This window comes from Octopus sinensis, linkage group LG9, assembly GCF_006345805.1.
Source record: "Octopus sinensis linkage group LG9, ASM634580v1, whole genome shotgun sequence".
Taxonomy (NCBI): domain Eukaryota; kingdom Metazoa; phylum Mollusca; class Cephalopoda; order Octopoda; family Octopodidae; genus Octopus; species Octopus sinensis.
Genome location: NC_043005.1, coordinates 6,610,912 through 6,636,547, shown reverse-complemented (window position 1 = coordinate 6,636,547; position 25,636 = coordinate 6,610,912). Strand labels below are relative to the sequence as shown.

The 25,636-nt window shown below is 34.0% G+C and overlaps 1 protein-coding gene across 1 annotated transcript in view; it reads left to right on the top strand.

Annotated features, from left to right (window-relative positions):
* Window positions 1-25,636, top strand: part of LOC115215777 (protein artichoke-like) — a 150,980-nt gene that overhangs the window by 40,266 nt on the left and 85,078 nt on the right. Inside the window, exons 3-5 of the mRNA XM_036505741.1 lie at window positions 629-700; window positions 5,579-5,650; window positions 6,378-6,449. Coding sequence (XP_036361634.1) covers window positions 629-700; window positions 5,579-5,650; window positions 6,378-6,449 — 216 coding nt within the window. The remainder of the gene's footprint in view (window positions 1-628; window positions 701-5,578; window positions 5,651-6,377; window positions 6,450-25,636) is intronic.

Here is a 25,636-nt window from a genome sequence, read left to right as displayed (position 1 = left end):
AAAATGTAAGTCGTGATGTAATTTCCTAAGATATTTCTTCGCAGGTTTTCTTGTTTTTATGCTTTAAAACAAGCATGGCTAAAATATTGATCGCTTTTATCCTGTTTCTTTCGTCTATCCCTGTTTTCAATATTTTGTCTTTACCCTGCGATAACATTCTTCTTTGACCTTTACCCTCAATATTGATTATTTGATTCCATTACCTTCAACTAACCCCAGGAATTTGTAGCTCTCCAATTCTAGCTCCTTTATAACATTCTGATAATCAGGATTAGCGTTACCGACAGAAAACATCACCACCAACATCATCCTGAATGTTATATTGTTCATCACAATAAACATGTTAATCCCCATCATTATCACAATAATCAACCTTAACAACATGAAACCCATCATCAGCATCATAACATCTACGTCATCAACACTACCGCCATATTTTCTTCTCTTCTGCACCATCTTCATATTCATCACTGCCTCCCACCTAACATTATCAACATCATACTCAACTCACTATCAACGTAATGTACATTTCATGTCTTCGATCATCTAATTGTCTAGCTATTTTATTCAATATTCCGTCACAAATTTGTTCCATAATTGTTCACCTTATCTTAATTTTATGTTCCAGGGATTTGAGTCATAATGACCTCACTGAAATCAAACCAGAAATATTCCAAAATATGTCGAAATTAACGAATCTGTAAGTTGAATTAGTTTTCTGTTACAGCATTTTATTGACGATATCTTCCCATTCTTCAGCTGAAGCTCCAACAGCCGTATTTCTTAAGGTGTGTTTTATTGTTTGTGAATGTCTATGAATGTGTGAGTGGTCCCACTTCTGTGATATGGGATATATGAGTGTCATAATTAATGACATTTAGTGCTTGCTTGTTTTAAAACATATTTTTTAATTGTTGTTGTTGTTCTTTTTCTTCTGCGTGTCCATTTTTCTTTTCCTTCTTCTTCATCGTTCTCTTCTTCTAATCCATATCAATATCAGAGTAACCAATATCAACACCATCTCTGTAAGTAGAATCAATATTGCTAACAGTATTTCATCGACCATGGATTTCTAAATATTTAATGTCTTTACATACTTCCCTTTAAGCTCCCTTACCCGTATTGACTTCTACTATCACTCTCTATCCCCATTGTGTGTTATTGTCTATGAATGTTTGTGAAGGTCAATGCGGGACCATTTCTGAGATTTGGGATTGATGAGTGTTACAGTCGAGAGGCAATAATTAGTGCATTTATGTTTTGCTACAATAATGGTCTCTCCTATCTTTGGACGACCACAAATATGATTGTTTCTAGTGATCAAATGTGTACACTTAAGGGTACTCCATCCATCAAATCGACATTCCCTGCACAGGTAAATCATGAGCCACATGCTAGATGACGAAATGATTGCAGAGTAACGGAAAAATGAAGTGTTTGCTCAAAAACACAACTAAAAGCTCGGTCTGGGAATCGAACACGTGATCTCGTAATCGTGAGTGCAATATCCTAAACGCTAATCTATGCGCCTTTGAATGTGTTTATATATATATTTGTGTGCGTGTATGTATATGTATATTATATATTTCTATATCTATCTATCTATCTATCTCTCCCTCTCTCTCTCTCTCTACATATATATATATATATATATATATATATTATATATATATATATATATATATACAAATATAAGAGAGAGTGACCACTATATGGTCGAATCTTGTGCTAAAAATAGATCCGCTATGGTATTAGTCACTAAAAAATTGTTTCCAAGGAGAATCAGCACAACATTTAACGTAAACGAGCAGGGCAAATGAAAAATAACAAAAATATAGATTAACTCTGGACAATTGTTTCGCTATTAATGTATTATGCAATTTTACTTACACAACATCCATAGGTCATCAGGAGAATTTGTCTTGAATACAATTTATCAAACCGCACGCTGAATTTTAACATAACGTCAAACACACATGTGGTTTAATCGATTATACTCGCAGTTATGATTCAAATTTCCTCGCTAAAAGCGCGCTAAGACTTCCGGAAACAGTGCAGGAGTGGCTGTGTGGTAAGTAGCTTGCTTAGCAACCACATGGTTCCGGGTTCAGTCCCACTGCGTGGCACATTGGGGAAGTGTCTTCTACTATAGGCTCGGGCCGACCAAAGCCTTGTGAGTGGATTTGGTAGACGGAAACTAAAAGAAGCCCGTCGTATATATGTATATATATATGTGTGTGTGTGCGTGTGTGTTTGTGTGTCTGTGTTTGGCCCCCCCTAGCATTGCTTGACAACCGATACGGATGTGTTTACGTCTCCGTCACTTAGCGGTTCGGCAAAAGAGGCCGATAGAATAAGTACTGGGCTTACAAAGAATAAGTCCCGGGGTCGAGTTGCTCGACTAAAGGCGGTGCTCCAGCACGGCCGCAGTCAAATGACTGAAACAAGTAAAAGAGTATAAAAGATTTACTGCAGTATAACTAAAATCAAAAATAAGGGTGAAAAATTGGATATTAATTTAATAATACCATCAATATATATATATATATATATATATATATGTGTGTGTGTGTGTGTGTGCACATATATTCAAATTAGTGTAAAAGTGAATAGACATATATATCAGTTGAACGAAGTTACATATAATTTGGTTTTCATGTTTTTTATTATTGTATTTAAAAAAGAATTCTTTTACAATTTCGAAGTGTGTTAAATGTGTTAAACGTTCAAAATCATTTTGAGATTTTCAAATAACGTTTCCATTCATTCGTATTAGACATCAGATTTCAAAATATATTGACTGGCAATTGAGCTGAGAGCTTGACAACAATAATAAAATGACTGACTTCTTCGTTTTAATACCTTTTAGAAGGCTCCGGGAAGCTGAAGTTTTCGAATATGGTTTTAACCAAACAGCATGCAGCTTAAATGCCATGGGGTTTACCGAGTGCAGTGATATCATTGGCATAATTCGCCTTTTAGTTTAACCAATTAGTTTGCAGTTTACATCTATTGGTATTATGAATGACTCGGTTTCAATCGTTTTTAATTCAATTGGTTGAAGTCATCTGTAATTTGTGTCTATTCATTTGTTAACGATATTTTTAATGCACATCATTAACCAGTTCCTCCACATTATTAAGTTGTTATTAACAACCAGTTATTGGTTAAAATAAAGGTGAGATATGCCAATGATATCGGTGAGCTCGTCAAACCGTGATGTTTAAACTGCATGCTGAGCTCATTTGAAGTCGACCGAATTGTTTTGGTGGTTTAAGTACATTTAATATTTGACAAATATAAACGTTAATTTGAGTATAACATACATGTGTCACATAAATATATATGTTACTTTGTACATAAAACATATCCTGAGCTAGCAGAACTACGATCAAAGATGTTTCAGCTTCACCAACCATTCTATATTTCTGATACAGTACACTAGAAATACATGAGTATATGCTATTTCTAAGAAGTCAACCGACCACGTTTTCTCAGACAACCCTACCTGTGCCTCCCTCTGTTCATGCAAATCAGGTTACCCTTGAGCCTAGTTAAGATGAAGAAAAGTACTAATTTAATGAATTAACGAGAATTCGGACTTGGTGTCAATTAAATTTGACCTGGCGATGATCACTTGCAAAGAAGGTAAAAGACATAACCAGAAAGAAGACATGCCCTGGTGGGCGTTTTAACTTCTCTAGTGTTGTGAGGTTGAGAAGAATAGGCAAAGTAGACAGGAAAGAAATGAGGGTAAAGCATGTTCGGGAGATAGAGTGTAAGAGAGAAAGACAGGAAGTTACAGAAGTAGGAGGAGGCGGAGGAGGAAGAATGTAGGAGGGAAAAGCAAATGAAAAGGCAAGAGGGAGAAAGACAGAGATAGTGATAGATATAGAGAAACAGACTGACCGACCAACAAAAATACAAGTCAAAGGAGAGAAGACTCATAGATAGACAGGGTTTGTGATACAGATTGGCGGGAAGGGACCGTGAATAAGTGGGAAAGAGAGCAAACAGACATAGAAGAGGAAGATTGGGAAAGAGAAAAGCAAACAGAAGAGACTGTGAAAAAATAAAGACAGAAAGAGAAAGAGAAACAGAGAGATAGAAAGGTAGACATATAAACAGGGGATGGCTGATAGAAACGGGAGTTGAGTAAGCAGGAGAGACAGTAAACAAACATACAAACAAAAAGGACAAGTAAAAGTAAAATAGGGAGCAGAACAAAATGTTGATATTAAGAGGTTCCTGAGCAAATTATGCTAAAAATTTTATTTATTATCACAAATATTAATTATTATTCTATAAAACTTATAGGAAAATATAGTGGCTTGCTCAAGGTCATAAGGCGCCACCGGGAATCGAACTGACGACCCTATGGTAGCGAGCCCTAACCATTAACCCACGCACCTTCAATTCTTCTTCTTCCCCTTCTTCTTCTTCTTCTTCTTCTTCTTCTTCTTCTTCTTCTTCTTCTTCTTCTTCTCTTCTTCTTCCTCTTCCTTCTCCTATTTCTGTTTCTTTTCCTTCTTCCTCTTCTCCTCCTCCTTCTTCTCCTCCTCCTCCTCCTCCTCCTCCTCCTCCTCCTCCTTCTTCTTCTTCTTCTTCTTCTTCTTCTTCGTGTACTTCCTTCTCATCATGATATATTCATTCTTGTGTCGTTTCTTCGTTTTCTGTTGTAATAGACATTGTTTTCTCTTTTGTAGTTGTCGATGTTGTAGTTGTTGTTGACTTTCGTATTTTTATATTTTTCTGCATCTTCTCTCTCTCATATATTATTTCTTTCTTCTTTTTCTCCTCCACCTCCCCTTCTTCTACTTCCTCTTGTTCTACCTATTCATTTGTTACTTCGTTTACGTCCTCATTATATATTTCTTCATTTCATGCTTTTTTAATTATTGCTGTTCTCCTTTTTCTACTTTCTCTTCTTCTTCTTCTTTCTTCTTCTTCTTCTTCTTCTTCTTCTTCTTCTTCTTCTTCTTCTTCTTCTAATGCTTCTTCTTCATCTGCCGTCTTGTTCTTCGTGTTTTTATTTTTGCTGGTCTGGTCCTTGTTCTTTTACTCTCTCTATTCTTTGTTCCTGTTCCTCTTCTTCCCTCTTGTACTTCCTCATATTCTTCTTCTTGTTATTCTCCTTCTCCCTCTCCTTTCTCGTTATCGTCTTCTCCTCCTTTTCTACTTCTTTTTGCTCTCCTTCTCCTTCTGTTTCTTCGTCTCTTTTTACGTCAGATGCCCAAACATCAAAACAATCATCATCGCCGCTAACATTAATACCATCAATATCATATTCGTAATCACCATAAACATGTTAATCCCTATCATTATCAGTAAAATGGACATTAACTACACCACCACCATCAGCAACATCATACCTTCGTCATCAACGCTACCCTCATATACTCTTCTCTGCGTCATTATCATATTCCTCACTGCCCCTACCGACATTACCCTTATCATGATCATTAAGCTCATCATGACCGTAATCTGATTAAGTGTCTTCAATCATCTAATTGTTAAGTTATAATATTTGATATTCTGTCACATTTTTGTTCCATAAATATTTTTGTTTATGTTCCAGGAATTTGGGGGATAATAATATCACAGAAATCAATGTAGAAACCTTCCGACATCTGTCCAGTTTAACAAAATTGTAAGTTAACTCAGTTATATTACTTTATAGTATTCGATCAGCGATATCTTTCTAACTCTGTAATATTTCCCCATACTTCATTTTGAGATCCTCTATCTGTCTTTCCAACGATGAGTTTTATCGTTTCTGAATCTGTACGAGTGGGAGTGTTGAACCATTTCTGAGATTTGGGAGATATGACAGTGTGATACTTAAGGGGAAACATTTAGTGCATGAATGTGCATGTGTGTGTGTATGCATGAGTATATACCTGTGTATTAAGTCGGTGTTTATATTATATAAGATCAGAGTCCAGGAGCGCCACTACCTGGTACTGCATCAAGACATTTTATTATTATTATTATTCTGTTTGACTTTTGCTTTACATTTGACGTCAAGAGACAACAAGTTGAAAGTTCCTGTTGGTGTTATGCCTAGGGTGCCATATATTTGGTTTTGTACTCGGTGTTGTACTAGTGAATGCTTAAGAAACCATAAGAAAATTATGTTGTTTAATATTATTATTATTATTATTATTATTATTATTATTATTATTATTATTATTATTATTATTATTATTATCCACCTTCTCCTCATCTTTCTCCTTCTTCTTCTTCATCATCATCATCTTTTTCTTCTTCATCATGTAATTTCTCCTTCCATCATCTAATGTTTTAGCCATAATATTTAATATTCATTTACAAATCTGTTCCAATATAGTTGTTCTTCACTCAATTTTATCTTCCAGGTATTTGTACGGGAATGATATCAAGCGAATCGAAACAGAAACCTTCCGAAATCTTTCCAGTTTAACATATCTGTAAGTTAAATCGGCCTTCTTTTATAGTATTTCATTGACGATTTAGAATATATGAGATATGTTATACATGTGAGTGTGATACTTGAGTGGAGCCATTTAGTTCGACCATGAGTATAGGCCTGTGAATGGATGGGTGCATGCGAGTGTATTAACATGTGTGTGTCATGTAGTGTGGATAAAATATACAGTCTTTACTTCTAGATCAACGCTAAACAGCATCCTTGAATGTGCTGTTATGCATACACTTATTTTTAAACATATGCTCTTGTTGTTGTTACTATTCTTGTTCTTCTTTCTCTTTTACTTTTTGTCTACTTGCTGTTCTTCATCGTCTTTATTTTCTTTATTTTCTTCTTTTTCGACATCTACTTCTTAATTTTCACCCTCTTCCTATTCTTTTTCTTGTTCTTTCTGCTTTTTGTTATCATCATCATCCTTATCAGCGCCATCTTCATCTTTTTTTTCTTCGTCTTCTCCCCTCCCCTTCCTTTTTCTTTTTCTTCTTTTCTTGTTTTTCTCTATCTTCTTTTTCTGCTGATGCTTCAAAACGATCATCATCATCGCTAAGCTAACGTAGCCAACAACATCATCATCAACATCATATTCTGTATCACCATAAACATGCTAATTATCATCATTATCAGAATAATGGACATTACCAATATCACCACCATCATCAGCGTCATATCATCTATGTCGTAAGCTCTACCGCCGTGTTCGCTTCTCCTCTGCCTCATCATCATATTCATTAATGTCCACCCCCACAACATTAGCAGCATCATTAAGTTCGTCATGGTCATAATCTCCTTTCCATCTCTTCCATCATCTTGTTTAGCCATAATATTTGATATTCTAACACAAACCTTCCATGAAAGTTTTTGCTAACTCAGGTTTATGTTACAGGAATCTGGCCGATAATAATATCACGGAAATCAGAATGGAAACCTTCCAAAATCTTGCAAGTTTAAGTACTCTGTAAGTTAAATCAGTCTTCTTTTATGGTATTTTATTGGCAATATTTTTCAAATTTGTAATAACTTCCCATAATTCGATGCCCCTCTTTCTAGAGATATGTTTTATAGTTTAGAAATGTCTGTGAATGTGAGTGAGGGGCAACGTTTGAGATTTGGCACTTATGGAGTGGGATACTTGAGAAGAAAAATTTAATACATGGATGTGTGTGTCTCTATCTATGGATCAATGTATGATAGTGTATTAATATGTGTGCGTAATTCTGAGTTTATATTACGTACAATCTTTACTTTTGAATCAACGCTAAGTAGCATCCTTGAATAAGCCTTGTAGTGGTTAATTTACAACCAAATTATTCATAATCTTATCTTGAAAGATATTTTTATTTGTTGTTGTTCTTCTTACTGTTCCGCTTATTTCTCTCCGTCTTCTCCTTTTCTTTTGCTTTTTCTTATTGTTTTCAATTTTCTCCTTTCATTTCCCCTCATTCTTCTGTTTCCTAATTCTCTTCTTCTTCTTCTTCTTCTTCTTCTTCTTCTTCTTCTTCTTCTTCTTCTTCTTCTTCTTCTTCTTCTTCTTCTTCTTCTTCTTCTTCTTCTTCTTCTTCTTCTTTTTCTTATACTTCATGTTCAAGTTCATCAATAGGGTAATCTTCCCTTTTTTGCCATCATCTAATTGTCTAGCCTTAATATTTGTTATTCTGTCACAAATCTGTTTCATAACTGCTCTTCTTAACTCAATTTTATATTGCAGGTATCTGAGTGATAACGATATCAAAGAAATCAAATCAGAAACCTTCGTAAATCTTTCTAGTTTAAAAAACCTGTAAGTTGAATCTCTCTTCCTTTATAGCATTTAATCAACGATACCTTTCCAAATCTGTTATATCTTCCCATCCTCCATTTGAAGCTCTCACACACGTTTTCTAGATATACATATTTTCCCGCTTCTGAATGTTTGTAGATGAGAGTGGATTGAAACATATGTGAGTATCATACTTGAAGGAATAAAATAGTTCACTGATTTCTTTGACACTCTGTATGCCTGAGTATTTGTGTGTGGGTATTAGCGTGAGTGTAATTGGTGTTTATATCATGTTTACCTCTAGATCGACACTGCTTTAATAGCATCGTTGAATATCCCCTGTAGTCGAACATTCCGAACTTCAACATCCATATACTTAGTTATAAAAGAATTCTTCAGTTGTTGTTCTTTTTGTTGTTGTTGTTGTTCTTCTTCTTCTTTTCTATTTCATGTTTTCACTCTTCTTCCCCCATTCCTCCTCTTCCACGTCCTCCGCCGTTTTCTAATTCTCTTCCTTCTCTTCATCTTCCTTTCTCTTTCCTATTTTTCTTCTTCAACATCTTTATCATAACCATCATCATCGTAATCGTCTTCATTATCATTTTCATTGTCATTACCTTCTTTTTAATCTTCTTCTTCTTCTTCTTCTTCTTCTTCTTCTTCTTCTTCTTCTTCTTCTTCTTCTTCTTCTTCTTCTTCTTCTTCTCTTCTTATTATTATTATTATTATTATTATTATTCAGTAGTTTTATTTTTATAGCGTGCTTTCACTTCACTACCGAGCGCAGCTCTGTGTGCCTTAGGTATGTGCTGTGATTTGTTGTGATGCTCTGATGGTTATTGTATGGAAAGTGTTCTGCGTAGAATGTGTGAGGTGCCAAGTGCAATTTTCTGTATGTTATATGTGTTTGAAGTACTGGTGTTTTTGTTATGTATTTGTCTGAATATTTTTTTATCATGCCTAATGCACCTACTATGATAGGAATTGTTTCTGTTTTTATATTCCACATTCTGGTTACCTCTATTTCCAGGTCATTGTATTTTGAAAGTTTCTCCATTTCTTTTAGAGACACGTTGTCATCTGCCGGTATTGATACATCAATTAGAAAGCATTTTTTTCTTCATGATCTCTGACAACTATATCTGGTCTGTTAGCCTTAATTTCTCTGTCTGTGTGTATCGGCAAATCCCAGAGTATGGTTGCTTTCTCGTTTTCTGTGACCTTTTCTGGTGTGTGCCTATACCATCTCTTTTCTGTTGTTATTCCATAATGTTGGCATAGCTTCCAGTGTCTGTAGGTTCCAACTCTGTCATGTCTGTGAATATATTCCTTCTTAGCCAGGACTGGGCAGCCAAAGATAATATGATTTATTGTTTCTTGTCCATCTCCACATATTCTGCATTTACTAGTTATATTTCTTTTCATTACATGTTTTTGGTAATTTCTGGTGGGGAGGCTTTGGTCTTGTGCTGCAATTAAAAATCCCTCTGTCTCTGCTTTGAATCCTGAGCTTCTCAACCATTGCTGAGATTTTTCTTTGTCTATTTCTTTTGCGTTTAGTTTAGTCCAGTATTTACCATGAAGGGGCTTTTCTTGCCATCGTTTTATCATGGTTCGTTGCTGTTCTATTTTTAGTTTGGATTTCATTTGTTTTATAGCTTTTGTTGTTTCTTCATCTTCTTCTTCTTCTTCATATTTATTAGGTGGTGTGATTTATTGTTTGTATTTGTGAGATTCCTTAAATACTGAGAACAGTTTTTTGTTTTGCTCGTGTTTTGCCGCTATTTGTATCAGTTTTCCTTCCTTCTGAAGTAGATATTTTTGCAGTCCTATGGTGGTTATCTTATAGTAGTTTTCCAGCTGTATAAGGCCTCTACCACCTTCTATGCGTTGTATATATAGTCTTTCTATGTCAGATTTTGGGTAATGCATCCTAGATCCTATCATTATTTTTCTTGTTTTCATATCTATTTTGGACAGTTCATTTAGTGTCCAGTTAAGGATATTGTAGCTGTAACTTATAACTGGGACAGCTAAAGTGTTAATACCTATTATCTTGTTTTTAGCATTGAGCTCTGTTTTTAGTATTGATCTAACTCGTCTATGATATTCTTTTTTTATTTTCTCTTTCATTTGTGTATGTTGTGTCTTATCTAGTTCATGGATTCCTAAGTATTTGTAAGTTTGGCTTTGGTCTAATTCTTTTATTTCATTGGTTTTATCTAGTGTGATGTTGCTACTCTTAACTAGTTTTCCTCGTTTCATGGTTACTTTGGCGCATTTTTCTAATCCAAATTTCATATGTATTTCTTTGGTAAATCCATGAACTGTCTTTAATAGTGTTTCCAGCTGTTTGTCATTTGCAGCGTATAGTTTTAGGTCATCCATATATAAAAGGTGGCTGATCGTTTTGCCGTAACATTTATATCTGCATCCAGTTCTATTTAGCATATCAGATAGAGGTGACAGTGCCAAGCAGAAAAGGAGTGGAGAGAGCGTGTCTCCCTGGAATATTCTTCTTCTAACGGGGATGGCTTTGGTTTTCATGAGTCCCCCTTTTGTTTGGAGCTGTAGCACTGTTTGCCATTTATTCATAGAGTGCCCTATGAATTTTATAATTGTTTGTGCTACTTTGTTAATGGCAAGTGTTTCGAAGATCCATGTGTGGGGGATGCTATCAAACGCCTTTTTGTAGTCGATCCAGGCCATACTGAGGCCTTTCTTCTTTCTGTGGCTGTCTTCAGTTATGGCTTTATTAATCATTAGTTGATCTTTACACCCATATGAGCCTTTGCGGCATCCTTTCTGCTCTTCTGGAAGCCGGTTGTTTTCGTCCAGGTGCTTGTTCAATCTTTGCGATATCACTGCAGTAAATGCCTTGTACATTGTAGGGAGACAGGTTATTGGTCTGTAGTTTTCTGGTTTTGCTGTCTCATTTGATTTGGGAATTAAGATGGTTTTCCCCTTCGTGAGCCATTCAGGCATTGTCTCTGGCTCTGCTAGTATGTTGTTAAAGTTTTCAGCCAGCTTTCTGTGCATTCCTGTTAGATATTTCAACCAGAAGTTGGGGATCTTGTCATGCCCAGGTGCCTTCCAGTTGCTTAGTCTTTGCAGTGCCTGGGTGACCTCTTCAGTTGTTATGGGGGTCCAAAGTTGCTCAGATGCTGAGTTTGTTGTTTTAATACTATTTTTTTGGTTGTTCGGTCGCCGACCATATTTCTCTCCAGAATTCTTCCACTTCTTCTGCCGTTGGTGCTGCAGTGATTTCTATTTTATTTTTGCCAAGTTCTTGGTAGAACTTTTTGGGGTTGGAGTTGAACTTTTTGTTTTGTTCAAAGAAGCGCTGGCGTTTCTCGTACCGGCGGATCCTTTGTGCTTTTGCAAGGATATCTTGCTTCAGCTTTTCTTTTATCTCAGGTAAATCTTTTTCTGTGATGTTATATCTGCGGAGTATTTTTGTTTTCTTTTTGTTGCTTTCATTAAGAATCGACAGATCTTTTCTCATTTTTTGTATTTTGTTTTGGATGTTATTTATCCACAGGGTTTGTTTGTGTGGTGGTACTCCTGTTTGGATGGGTTTGAGTGAGTATCCAGCTTCTTTTGTGGCTGCAGTGGCTGCTGCATATACTAAGTCATTTAGATCAGTAATATCGCTTTTTGTTTGGTGTTGTTGTTTCGTCTATTTTGATTTTTGGGAGGTATGGTCGGCTGTCCATTTTGAGCTCTGTGGTTTTCAGTTCTTTGATTATTTTACTTTTTATATTATCATAATCATTAGGCTCCCCTTCGTTGTTTCCAGGTTGGGTGGGGATAACTTGAGCCTAGTCTCTCGAATATACCGGCACAGTATCCTCACTACGCATTGTTGGTCATCATCGTATTCTTGTGATATATCTCTTCCTATTACTTCTGCATCATTTGCTGAGAATACGTTTACACTTACAATTTGCTCTACTTCTTCACTGCCGCCTTTCCTTTCACTGTTCTCATTAGGAACATTATCTGTTGGTGAAGTATTATTTCTACCTTTCCTTTTTATCTAATCTATGTCTATGTCTGGTAAGTACCCATCCGCTTCTTTATCGCCTGCCATCTTGTTTCTTCTTCTTTTATTAGTTTTGTGCTTCTCGATTTTATCCCACTAATTGTGTTCGTATTTTCGTATTCGTCTTATTCTTTCTATTCCTTTTTGTCCTCTTCTACCTTTTGATGGTACTGTTGTGTTTCTTTTCCTTTCTGTTTTTTTCTTGTGTTATTCTCGACTTTCTACACCAAATTGCTGTTCTCTTCAATCGCTTTCCTCTATTCCTTTTCTTCTCCTATTCCCTTCAACATTTTCTTCTAGCTATTTACCTTTGTATTGCCTCCGTCGTCTCAAATGTCCAAAACATTTCTATTGCTTTTGTATATTTTCTAGACTTCATAATCAGTCCCATCCTTTTCATCAACATCATCAATATCATCAACCTTACAATCATTCGCATCAGCCTCATCACCTTCAGAATTGGCGTCACCAAACTATTCAACCTCATCTTCACTAGAAACATCACCAGCTACGCAGTCATCATCAAAGTAATCATCAATATCATCGCAATTACCCTCCTCAAAATCTTTATCACAAACATGACCATCACCAGTATCACAATAACAACGTTATCTACAACACTACTATCATCATCATCTTGTCCGTCTCATCGCCGCATCCATCACTACAATCATCACCAACACCATTGCCTCTTCCTCCTCCTCATTGTTCTCATTATCATTTTCTACCTTCTTTTTCTTCCACTAATTCTTTGTTTAGTCATGATACCTTTTGTTATAAAACAATTCTAAACTTTCTGTTAACAACGAACTTTCTTTTTATTTTACAGATATTTGGAGGATAATAATATCCAAAAAATTGAAGTAGGAGCCTTTGATGACCTTCCCAGTTTAAGATACCTGTATGTTGAATAAGTCTTGTTGATAAAATTTCAGTGAAAAAATGTATAATTAAATATTTTAAATATTCTTCTTTTTCGCGCCCAGTCCGTGTCTCTCTCTCTATATATATTGTCACTCATTTTGATAGAAATGTCTGATTGTGAATATATGTAAATATTCAGTTCTGGGAGTGTGTGACTCTTAATATCTTTTAACATGTAAACATCGTGTTCCTCCTCCTCTCTTCTAATAATACTACTACAACTAACACCATCACCACTACCAACACCAACACCACCAGCACCATCACCTCCACAACCACGACTACTTCTACTACTACTACTACTACAACTACTACTACTACTACTACTACTACTACTACTACTAGTACTACTACTACTACTACTACTACTACTACTACTACTACGCTTTTGACGCATTTCATATTTCTTCCCTCCATTATCTTCACACATAAACACCATGTACTTGTTTTTTATCGTTTCCTTTCCTCCTTTCTTCATCTTTTTCTCCTAAATCCTTTTCTTCATAAACTACTTCTATAACAATAACGTCAGCCTCTTTATTCTTCATCGTCATCATCTTTAGCTTCTTCATCGTGGTACTCATAAGGGCCATTGTCTAATTCCTCCTCCTCATCATCGTTATCATTATTATCATTGTGGTGATGGAAACACAAAACATATTTTTCTAAAAATTGTAAGTTGCTTCAATCTCCCAATGTTTCGTTATTTAATAGTTTTCCATCCTCCAATTCTCTCTTTCTTCATCACAATCATACTGTCTGCACAGATGTACCTCAATGCGTATGCGTAAGTGCGTAGAAATGTGAATATGTTTGACTTAAGTGTATGTAGAGAGTGTGTAGCAGTTAGTGAATGAGGGAGCGTACTCAGGTATGATTCTGTGTATATAATATTACCTGTATGCATATGTATACACCAACATAAACACTAAATATTCTATCTGATTCTCACTTCTAGCTCTATATTTCGATCTACAGTAATCTCAAACATCCAACTTCTCGGCATTTTCTATCAATTTTGGAGTTGTGCTTGCATAGCAAGTGACCTGATTTGAGATCTTGTGCTGGAACGAAAACAATTGCAGCGTGGAAGGTGTTTATAAACCATTTAAGAAACGCAGAGAAACCGTTAGATTCATTTCAACACTTAAATTTAATTTGTCAAATCATTTTCGTCGCCTTGAGACCGCGACGTGTTCACTGATAAAATTCCGTCTTGCACGGAATTTTGTCAGTGAATCTCACTTTATAAGACGTTGTCGTACGTTGAATTCAAAATACGATGAAAGTTCACAAAGAATGGTTTAGAAGCGTTGAGATGACTAAAATAAATTTGTTGCAATTGATAAAATATTTCATTCTTTTGACCAGTTATCAATTTCAACAATCCTAGTAAAAAAACTGCTTTCTACCTTTCTTTCTTCCTGTCTTCCTTTCTTTCTTTCTGTATTTGTTTCTTTCTGTATTTTCTTCATTCTCGTTTCAGTGTTTCTTCTTAACTCTCTCTCACTCACTCTCTCTCTTTCTCTCTCTCTCTCTCTCGCTAACTATACATCCAAAAATCTACCCTATATAAGTCTACCCCCCTATACAAACATAGTGAGTTAACGATGGCTTGGAATCACCCGTGATCACTATATAATCAAGATATGCAATTGCGAATACTCAGTCCGCTAACATTTCATCCACAATCTGTTGAAAGGTTACCGGTGGGACTTTTATGCCAAATGGTAACATGTTGTATTTCTAAAGTCATCGTCTACTTTAATTTGTAGATAAGCGTCAGGGAGATTCAATTTAGAAAATAAGCTTGCCCACATTTAATTTCCCAAATATGTCCTTTGGGGTAGGTAGCGGTTCTATGTCATTCGTTGAACCCAGCTGCTGCTATGATACTTATTCTTAAAGTAGCCATGTAGTTGCAGCCCATTTAGAATATTCCACTTTTTTGATAAATCTAATTTTTTCTAGTCTCTCTAAGTTTAACTCTACTAGCGACGTACTTGGCATTATTTTGCGGTTTAAGAATCGGTACTGCATTCTATTTTATCTCAAATTTTACTTTTGTTTTCGACCATCCACCTAATTCATTTCAAAACGCGTCTGGGGATACTTTCTTTCATTCTTTTTGCAATTTGCCAGATTCGGTATTAGAACTTGTGCCTGTGTCTATTACATTTTTGCAATGGTGGTTAATATGTAAATAGCAGAGATCAAATTTCTCCAACCTATTCATTGCAAATAGTTTCTTGGATTATTTAGGACAGAAAATGTTTTCATGTACCGTTCCAGTTCGGAAAGTCACATTGCATTTGAATTCACCTCTAAACAATATTTTTTCTCGAAACGTCCCTTGCAGCTTTTGTAGTTTTAGTATGGGTTTAGTACAAAATTAAAGATGTAATATGTTACAAACTACAGAATTTTCTCAAGAAATCCAAGAGAAAATGATGTTTTATAAACATATTCTACCAGTATACGAAGGTCTTTTTCACTAAAGTCGTTTGGTAGTATACTTATTGTGGCTTCAAATTATAATTCTCCAGATTCTTTAGGTAGTGTATAATTACCAAAACCTTTTCATTTTCTGATGGTGAAAATTTTCTTAGCAAAAGTATAGACGTTTGGTCTTCTATCCACTCAGAACATTCGCTTCTGAATATTTCCCCAGATCGACTTTAATGAGCCGAACAAGTGTCGCTTCGTCCTGATTCTATCTATCTCCGAGGTTGGAACTTGCCAACAAATTCGGTATAAATGAATTTGCGGTAGTCTTCGTTTCCTTGAAAGCCTGGGGTTGCCTGGTGTTTCCGGTTTTGCAACTTTATCATGGCTGATAGGAATTTTTCAAAGACAGAAAACAAGATATTTATTTTGTTCTCATTAACAAAAAATAAACAATTCGTTATAATTTGAGTAAATGTCGAACACTTCCCGTCGCCACCTGGTCGTCTTCTTCTTCTTCTCCTACTAGTTAAGTCATGTTATTCCCTATTCTGTCAAAATCTTTTCCAAAAATGCTCGTCTTTCAGCATCTTTTATTTTTCAGGTATTTGACTGGTAATAATATCAGCGAAATCAAACAAGGAACCTTCCAGAATCTTTCCAGTTTATCAACTCTGTAAGTTGAATCAGTCTGCTTTCAGTGTATTTCGTTGACAATATAATTCTAAATATGTAGTATCTGCACATACTTTATTTTTAGCTCCCACATCCGTCTTTCCAAAGATGTGTTTTATTATTTCTGAATCTGTGTGTTTGAGTGTGGCCCCATTCCTGAGATTTGGGAGATACACTCGAACTTCGTTAATAGCTTAGGAGTGAAAGCTAGAATCTTTCGGGTTTCTGTGAATCGATTTCGATAAAACTTTTTCTAGACGGTTTGCTCAATATTGCAGCACCAATGATATGTTTTCATTAATCTTTGTAATATTCTTTCTTTATTTATTTCAGTATACATTGTAAGCAACAAATAATATAATAATTTACTTGTAAACGCCAAAACGCAGCTAGGGGAGCATAAATATTTTGTAAATTATCCTTACAAAGCGAATGAATTAGTCAACAAACGGACATGGCACTAAAAACCACATCCCTTTCAGGCTCAAGACAAGTGCTTTAAAGTTAGGCTAAATTAATCCACAGTTTTAGATATTATAAAGCTAATTTAACAAATACATGTATATAAATAAAAAAACAAACTAACATTAGTTTTTTAAAAATTAGAGACAGTATTTTTATTGAAAGATACAAGTAAGGTGATTTATTTTCGAACTTAGAAACGCCGTTAGAGTAGATTACCCTTATAAAGCATAAAAATTGTCAAGAAACAGCAATGGGAATCGAACGACATCCCTTCTATGTATGCGTTCGAACAAATCATCATTTTATTGTAATTTACAATACACACTTCGAAGCATAAAAATGTCAGTTTGTTTATATATATATATATATATGATAGTAGCTGTAGGGAATATAATTACAAAACTTACAGGGAAGAATTCAATTTAACAAATTTAAATCATATTTCACAATCTATAATATATGTATATAATTTAGAGAAAACTCTATTAAACAATTCAAAGAAGCAAGATCTTCTTCACACCATATAGAAAACATATACTATGAAAAAACATTCTAAAAATAAATAAAGTACAATAAATAGTAAATAGTAGTAAAATGACTTCTAATAAAATTAAATTATGGGTGGCTCAGCAAATGAATTCTTTTAAGAATAGAAATTTAATTAATTGTACTAGTCTTAGTAAATATATATGGGACTAGAATCTGAAAATATTAAGAACAATTTATATTCGTAGATAGTTTGTAAGGCAAAATCATATGGAATAAGTAGTATTTTTGTTATTATTATGTGCTAACTAATTATAAAAATATATCTAATTGCCTAGAAGTACGAACAATTAAAAGTACACATAAATTTAATTACTTATATTAAATGTTTACCTAATTTGTATTCGCTAGCTTCTGCACGCATTTTTTTTCTCTCCATGTTTCATTCTGTGTTTCTTATCTGTGTATCTTTCTGTTGAAGAGCGTAGGCTCGAAACGTAAAAGACTTGTTTTATTTATATTCCTGAGCGCCATACTAATACATTGTTTGTTTATATTCCACCTGCCTTCGTCTTTTGTTTATTTTCATAAAGCTTTCCGTTATATATATATATATATATATATATATATATATATATATATATATATATATATATATTATTTATAACCCTATTTTATGTTACTTATCGTTGTAGTCATAATTTGTAGTAGTAAAGTGTGTATAAATTAGCACGAGATTATATAGTTTATATTACTTAATCAAAATAAGTTGTAATTTAGATGTTTAAGAAATAAATAAATTCATTAATGAAAATAGATTATATTATAGAATTTTAGTTTAATTTATGTTTATTATATTATGTATTTTACGTGTTTTGTATTTACATTCTTTAGACTTTAGAATTTTTCCAGTTCATGGCATATTAAAGTTATTTTTTTTCATTATTCTCACAGCTAAAATACATTGGTAGTAATAATAGCTGAAATACATATTTCTAAACATATCTTCTATAAATTCTATTTCCGCGTACATTTTCACGCGACATATTTCTTATAAACGCTAAGTTCTAAGATTGACGTTATAACATGCATGAAGGATTCATTAAGTCTACTAGGACATGCATTGGGACTTAACTTCATATATAATGAATTGTGGTAATAATTAGATATATACGGTTACACAAGAAAAAAATCATCTTATATATACACTACGATGCACAAATGAAAAGCACATAGAATTAGGGCGTAGATATGTAAGACCAAATCACAATATTTTCTGTAAGTAAATTTTCTAACCCTAAACGTACGTTAACGTTCTGGATATATGTAGATGAATTTACTTCGTTATCATAGGTTCTGCTCTTTGATAATCATGTTACTAAGTTTCTTTCTATACATATATTGTTTGATAACCTTTTTCGTACATCCTGCACCCCTTAAATTGAAACGTCCCAGAACATTATTAGCTTGGTATTTTTCCTACGAACCTTGGAGACCCAAGATGGTAGATTATATGCTTTTAATGCAATGGTCTTCTAGACTTCTTTTCTAGGCCATGTTTTCTTTCTTATTCCTTCTGCACTTTGTTTATATTGGATGCGCTAGTTTTCTACTCTGATGAAGCACCGTACCTTAATTCAAAGAAGAAGTTTACTTTCGTAATTATCTATAGAAAGACTTTACCAACGGATGCGGAAACGGCCGTAAGATTTGTTACGTCACCTATTATAAACTATAAATGTGGTTCAATTGACTTGTTTGTTAATCTGAGATTTTCTCCATTTTCTGATTATTTATATATATATAGATAGATAGATAAATAGATAGATAGATAAACTCGCACGAGCTCACGCACATTCGCCCATATCGAAAGAGGATGTGAGGGAGAGAGACATTCTATACAAATGCAGAATATGGAATAATCTATTATCCACGACGAGCCAGGAAAAATCCCCCAAGCAGAAAATGGTATACACAACATTACACCTCATTTGTTAGGTAGAACTTAATAAATCGTTTCACAGATCCGACGGAACAAAACATTTGAACTCTAAAATTATATATTTATCGCAAAGAAACTTCAACATAAATGATTTGAACTTTTATTGACAGATTTCAAATTTACCTCTACACCTATTTCTAACTTCGGAAAATTAAAAGCAGACATTCAACATTTTAGTAGCTGCCCCAACTTATGGCAATATCAATGTAAATGACGTGTTGTAAGACGTATATCCTATTTGACGCCCTCCTGATGCTGTGACAACAATTAACATACATATATGGATAGATTTCTCAAATACCCTTTATGTGCCCCTGAATACCAAGCAAACCCTGGAAGAGAAGTAAAGGCATTTTCACGTACACTCATGAATGACAAAATACTGGCAAAACTTGAGCCTGGTCTCTCGAATATACCGGCACAGTATCCTCACTACGCATTGTTGGTCATCATCGTATTCTTGTGATATATCTCTTCCTATTACTTCTGCATCATTTGCTGAGAATACGTTTACACTTACAATTTGCTCTACTTCTTCACTGCCGCCTTTCCTTTCACTGTTCTCATTAGGAACATTATCTGTTGGTGAAGTATTATTTCTACCTTTCCTTTTTATCTCATCTATGTCTATGTCTGGTAAGTACCCATCCGCTTCTTTATCGCCTGCCATCTTGTTTCTTCTTCTTTTATTAGTTTTGTGCTTCTCGATTTTATCCCACTAATTGTGTTCGTATTTTCGTATTCGTCTTATTCTTTCTATTCCTTTTTGTCCTCTTCTACCTTTTGATGGTACTGTTGAGTTTCTTTTCCTTTCTGTTTTTTTTTTGTTATTCTCGACTTTCTACACCAAATTGCTGTTCTCTTCAATCGCTTTCCTCTATTCCTTTTCTTCTCCTATTCCCTTCAACATTTTCTTCTAGCTATTTACCTTTGTATTGCCTCCGTCGTCTCAAATGTCCAAAACATTTCTATTGCTTTTGTATATTTTCTAGACTTCATAATCAGTCCCATCCTTTTCATCAACATCATCAATATCATCAACCTTACAATCATTCGCATCAGCCTCATCACCTTCAGAATTGGCGTCACCAAACTATTCAACCTCATCTTCACTAGAAACATCACCAGCTACGCAGTCATCATCAAAGTAATCATCAATATCATCGCAATTACCCTCCCCAAATCTTTATCCTAAACATGACCATCACCAATATCACAATAACAACGTTATCTACAACACTACTATCATCATCATCTTGTCCGTCTTATCGCCGCATCCATCACTACAATCATCACCAACACCATTGCCTCTCCCTCCTCCTCATTGTTCTCATTATCATTTTCTACCTTCTTTTTCTTCCACTAATTCTTTGTTTAGTCATGATACCTTTTGTTATAAAACAATTCTAGACTTTCTGTTAACAACGAACTTTCTTTTTATTTTACAGATATTTGGAGGAAAATAATATCCAAAAAATTGAAGTAGGAGCCTTTGATGACCTTCCCAGTTTAAGATCCATGTATGTTGAATAAGTCCTGTTGATAAAATTTCAGTGAAAAAATATATAATTAAATATTTTAAATATTCTTCTTTTTCGCGCCCAGTCCGTGTCTCTCTCTCTATATATATTGTCACTCTTTTTGATAGAAATGTCTGATTGTGAATATATGTAAATATTCATTTCTGGGAGTGTGTGACACTTAATATCTTTTAACATGTAAACATCGTGTTCCTCCTCCCCTCTTCTACTAATACTACTACAACTAATACCATCACCACTACCAACACCAACACCACCAGCACCATCACCTCCACAACCACGACTACTACTACTACTACTACTACTACTACTACTACTACTACTACTACTACTACTAATATACTACTTACTTACGCTTTTGAAGCTTTCAGATTTTTCCCCTCCATTATCTTCACACATAAACACCATATACTTGTTTTTTATCGTTTCCTTTTTTCTCCTTTCTTCATCTTTTTCTCCTAAATCCTTTTCTTCATAAACTACTTCTATAACAATAACGTCAGCCTCTTTATTCTTCATGGTCATCATCTTTAGCTTCTTCATCGTGGTACTCGTAAGGGCCATTGTCTAATTCCTCCTCCTCATCATCGTTATCATTTTTATCATTGTGGTGATGGAAACACAAAACATATCTTTCTAAAAATTGTAAGTTGCTTCAATCTCCCAATGTTTCGTTATTTAATAGTTTTCCATCCTCCAATTCTCTCTTTCTTCATCACAATCATACTGTCTGCACAGATGTCCCTCAATGCGTATGTGTAAGTGCGTAGAAATGTGAATATGTTTGAGCTTAAGTGTATGTAGAGAGTGTGTAGCAGTTAGTGAATGAGGGAGCGTACTCGTGTATGATTCTGTGTATATAATATTACCTGTATGCATATGTATACACCAACATAAACACTAAATATTCTATCTGATTCTCACTTCTAGCTCTATATTTCGATCTACAGTTATCTCAAACATCCAACTTCTCGGCATTTTCTATCAATTTTGGAGATGTGCTTGCATAGCAAGTGACCTGATTTGAGATCGTGTGCTGGAACGAAAACAATTGCAGCGTGGAAGGTGTTTATAAACCATTTAAGAAACACAGAGAAACCGTTAGATTCATTTCAACACTTAAATTTAATTTGTCAAAATATTTTCGTCGCCTTGAGACCGCGACAGTTTCACTGACAAAATTCCCTTCTTGCACGGAATTTTGTCAGTGAATCTCACTTTATAAGACGTTGTCGTACGTTGAATTCAAAATACGATAAAAGTTCACAAAGAATGGTTTAGAAGCGTTGAGATGACTAAAATAAATTTGTTGCAATTGATAAAATATTTCATTCTTTTGACCAGTTATCAAATTCAACAATCCTAGTAAAAAGACTGCTTTCTAACTTTCTTTCTTCCTGTCTTCCTTTCTTTCTTTCTGTCTTTGTTTCTTTCTGTATTTTCTTCATTCTCGTTTTAGTGTTTCTTCTTTACTCTCTCTCACACACTCTCTCCTTTTCTCTCTCTCTCTCTCTCTCTCTCGCTAACTATACATCCCAAAATCTACCCTATATATGTCTACCCCCCTATACAAACATAGTGAGTTAACGACGGCTTGGAATCACCCGTGATCACTATATAATCAAGATATGCAATTGCGAATACACAGTCCGCTAACATTTCATCCACAATCTGTTGAAAGGTTACCGGTGGGACTTTTATGCCAAATGGTAACATGTATTTCTAAAGTCATCGTCTACTTTAATTTGTAGATAAGCGTCAGGGAGATTCAATTTAGAAAATAAGCTTGCCAACATTTAATTTCCCAAATATGTCCTTTGGGGTAGGTAGCGGTTCTATGTCATTCGTTGAACCCAGCTGCAGCTATGATACTTTTTTCTTAAAGTAGCCATGTAGTTGCAGCCCATTTAGAACATTCCACTTTTTCGATTAATCTAATTTTTTCTAGTCTCTCTAAGTTTAACTCTACTAGACGTTTGGTCGCCTATCCAGTCAGAACATTCGCTTCTGAATATTTCCCCAGATCGACTTTAATGAGCGGACAAAGTGTCGCTTCGTCCTGATTCTATCTAACTCCGTGGTTGGAACTTGCCAACGAATTCGGTATAAATGAAATTGCGGTAGTCTTCGTTTCCTTGAAAGCCTGGGGTTGCCTGGTGTTTCCGGTTTTGCAACTTTATCATGGCTGATAGGAATTTTTCAAAGACAGAAAACAAGATATTTATTTTGTTTTCATTAACAAAAAATAAACAATTCGTAATAATTTGAGTAAATGTCGAACACTTCCCGTCGCCACCTGGTCGTCTTCTTCTTCTTCTCCTACTAGTTAAGTCATGTTATTCACTATTCTGTCAAAATCTTTTCCAAAAATGCTCGTCTTTAAGCATCTTTTATTTTTCAGGTATTTGACTGGTAATAATATCAGCGAAATCAAACAAGGAACCTTCCAGAATCTTTCCAGTTTATCAACTCTGTAAGTTGAATCAGTCTGCTTTCAGTGTATTTTGTTGACAATATAATTCTAAATATGTAGTATCTGCACATACTTTATTTTTAGCTCCCACATCCGTCTTTCCAAAGATGTGTTTTATTATTTCTGAATCTGTGTGTTTGAGTGTGGCCCCATTCCTGAGATTTGGGAGATACACTCGAACTTCGTTAATAGCTTAGGAGTGAAAGCTAGAATCTTTCGGGTTTCTGTGAATCGATTTCGATAAAACTTTTTCTAGACGGTTTGCTCAATATTGCAGCACCAATGGTATGTTTTCATTAATCTTTGTAATATTCTTTCTTTATTTATTTCAGTATACATTGTAAGCAACAAATAATATAATAATTTACTTGTAAACGCCAAAACGCAGCTAGGGGAGCATAAATATTTTGTAAATTATCCTTACAAAGCGAATGAATTAGTCAACAAACGGACATGGCACTAAAAACCACATCCCTTCAGGCTCAAGACAAGTGCTTTAAAGTTAGGCTAAATTAATCCACAGTTTTAGATATTATAAAGCTAATTTAACAAATACATGTATATAAATAAAAAAACAAACTAACATTAGTTTTTTTAAAATTAGAGACAGTATTTTTATTGAAAGATACAAGTAAGGTGATTTATTTTCGAACGTAGAAACGCCGTTAGAGTAGATTACCCTTATAAAGCATAAAAATTGTCAAGAAACAGCAATGGGAATCGAACGACATCCCTTCTATGTATGCGTTCGAACAAATCATCATTTTATTGTAATTTACAATACACACTTCGAAGCATAAAAATGTTAGTTTGTTTATATATATATATATATATATATATATATATATATGATAGTAGCTGTAGGGAATATAATTAAAAAACTTACAGGGAAGAATTCAATTTAACAATTTTAAATCATATTTCACAATCTATAATATATGTATATAATTTAGAGAAAAACTCTATTAAACGATTCAAAGAAGCAAGATGTTCTTCACACCATATAGAAAACATATACTATAAAAAAACATTCTAAAAATAAATAAAGTACAATAAATAGTAAATAGTAATAAAATGACTTCTAATAAAATAAAATTATGGGTGGCTCAGCAAATGAATTCTTTTAAGAATAGAAATTTAGTTAATTGTACTAGTCTTAGTAAATATATATGGAAGTAGAATCTAAAAATTGTAAGTAAAATTGAAATTCGGAGATAGTCTATAATGCAAAATCATATCGAATAGGTAGTAATTTCTTTCATTATGTACTAAAAAAATTACGGAAATATTATTAACTAATGACAAAATATAATTAATTCCTTATAAGATCGAAATATTAACTGTACCCATAAATTTAATTACTGATATTATAAGTTTAGCTAATTTGTGTATATATAAAGACCCTTTTTATATTACTTATCTTTGTAGTCATAATTTGTAGTAGTAAAGTGTGTATAAATTAGCACGAGATTATATAATCTATATTGCATAATCAGAATAAGTTGTAAATTAGATGTTTATAAAATAAATAAATTCATTAATGAAAATAGATTATATTATAGAATTTTAGTTTAATTTATGTTTATTATATTATGTATTATACGTGTTTTGTATTTACATTCTTTAGACTTTAGAATTTTTCCAGTTCATGGCATATTAAAGTTATTTTTTTTCATTATTCTCACAGCTAAAATACATTGGTAGTAATAATAGCTGAAATACATATTTCTAAACATATCTTCTATAAATTCTATTTCCGCGTACATTTTCACGCGACATATTTCTTAGAAAACGCTAAGTTGTAAGCTTAGTGTTATAACATGCATTATCACCATTGCCATTATTCTCGTTATAATTATAATACGTTCTCGACATCGCCAATTACATCGGCCTCTTCATCGTCGACATCCATCTTCAAAATAAAAACCCATGACCATCAGAATCACCATTGCCATATTCAGCCTCATATCATCTTCATCAACATCATCATATTCGTCATTAATACCACCATCATCATACACATCACCTTTAGCATAATTATCATCGTTATGTATTTACCATTTTTTTATCATTGAATTATTTAATTGTTTTCAGCATCACGTTATTCATATTTTTCTTCATCTGCAATAACAGCATCATTCATTTTCTCCATTGTTTCCTCCATCTTCGAATCTTCAGCCTCCATAATTTATTTCTCGTCTTCAACTATTTATGTTATGTGTCCGTTTGTCATTTTCCTTCCTGTCATCATCATCAATGTCGTCATCACTATCATCATCATCATCATCATCATCATCATCATCATCATCATAAACACATCATCAGCGCATTGAACTTTATGGAATTAATAATCAT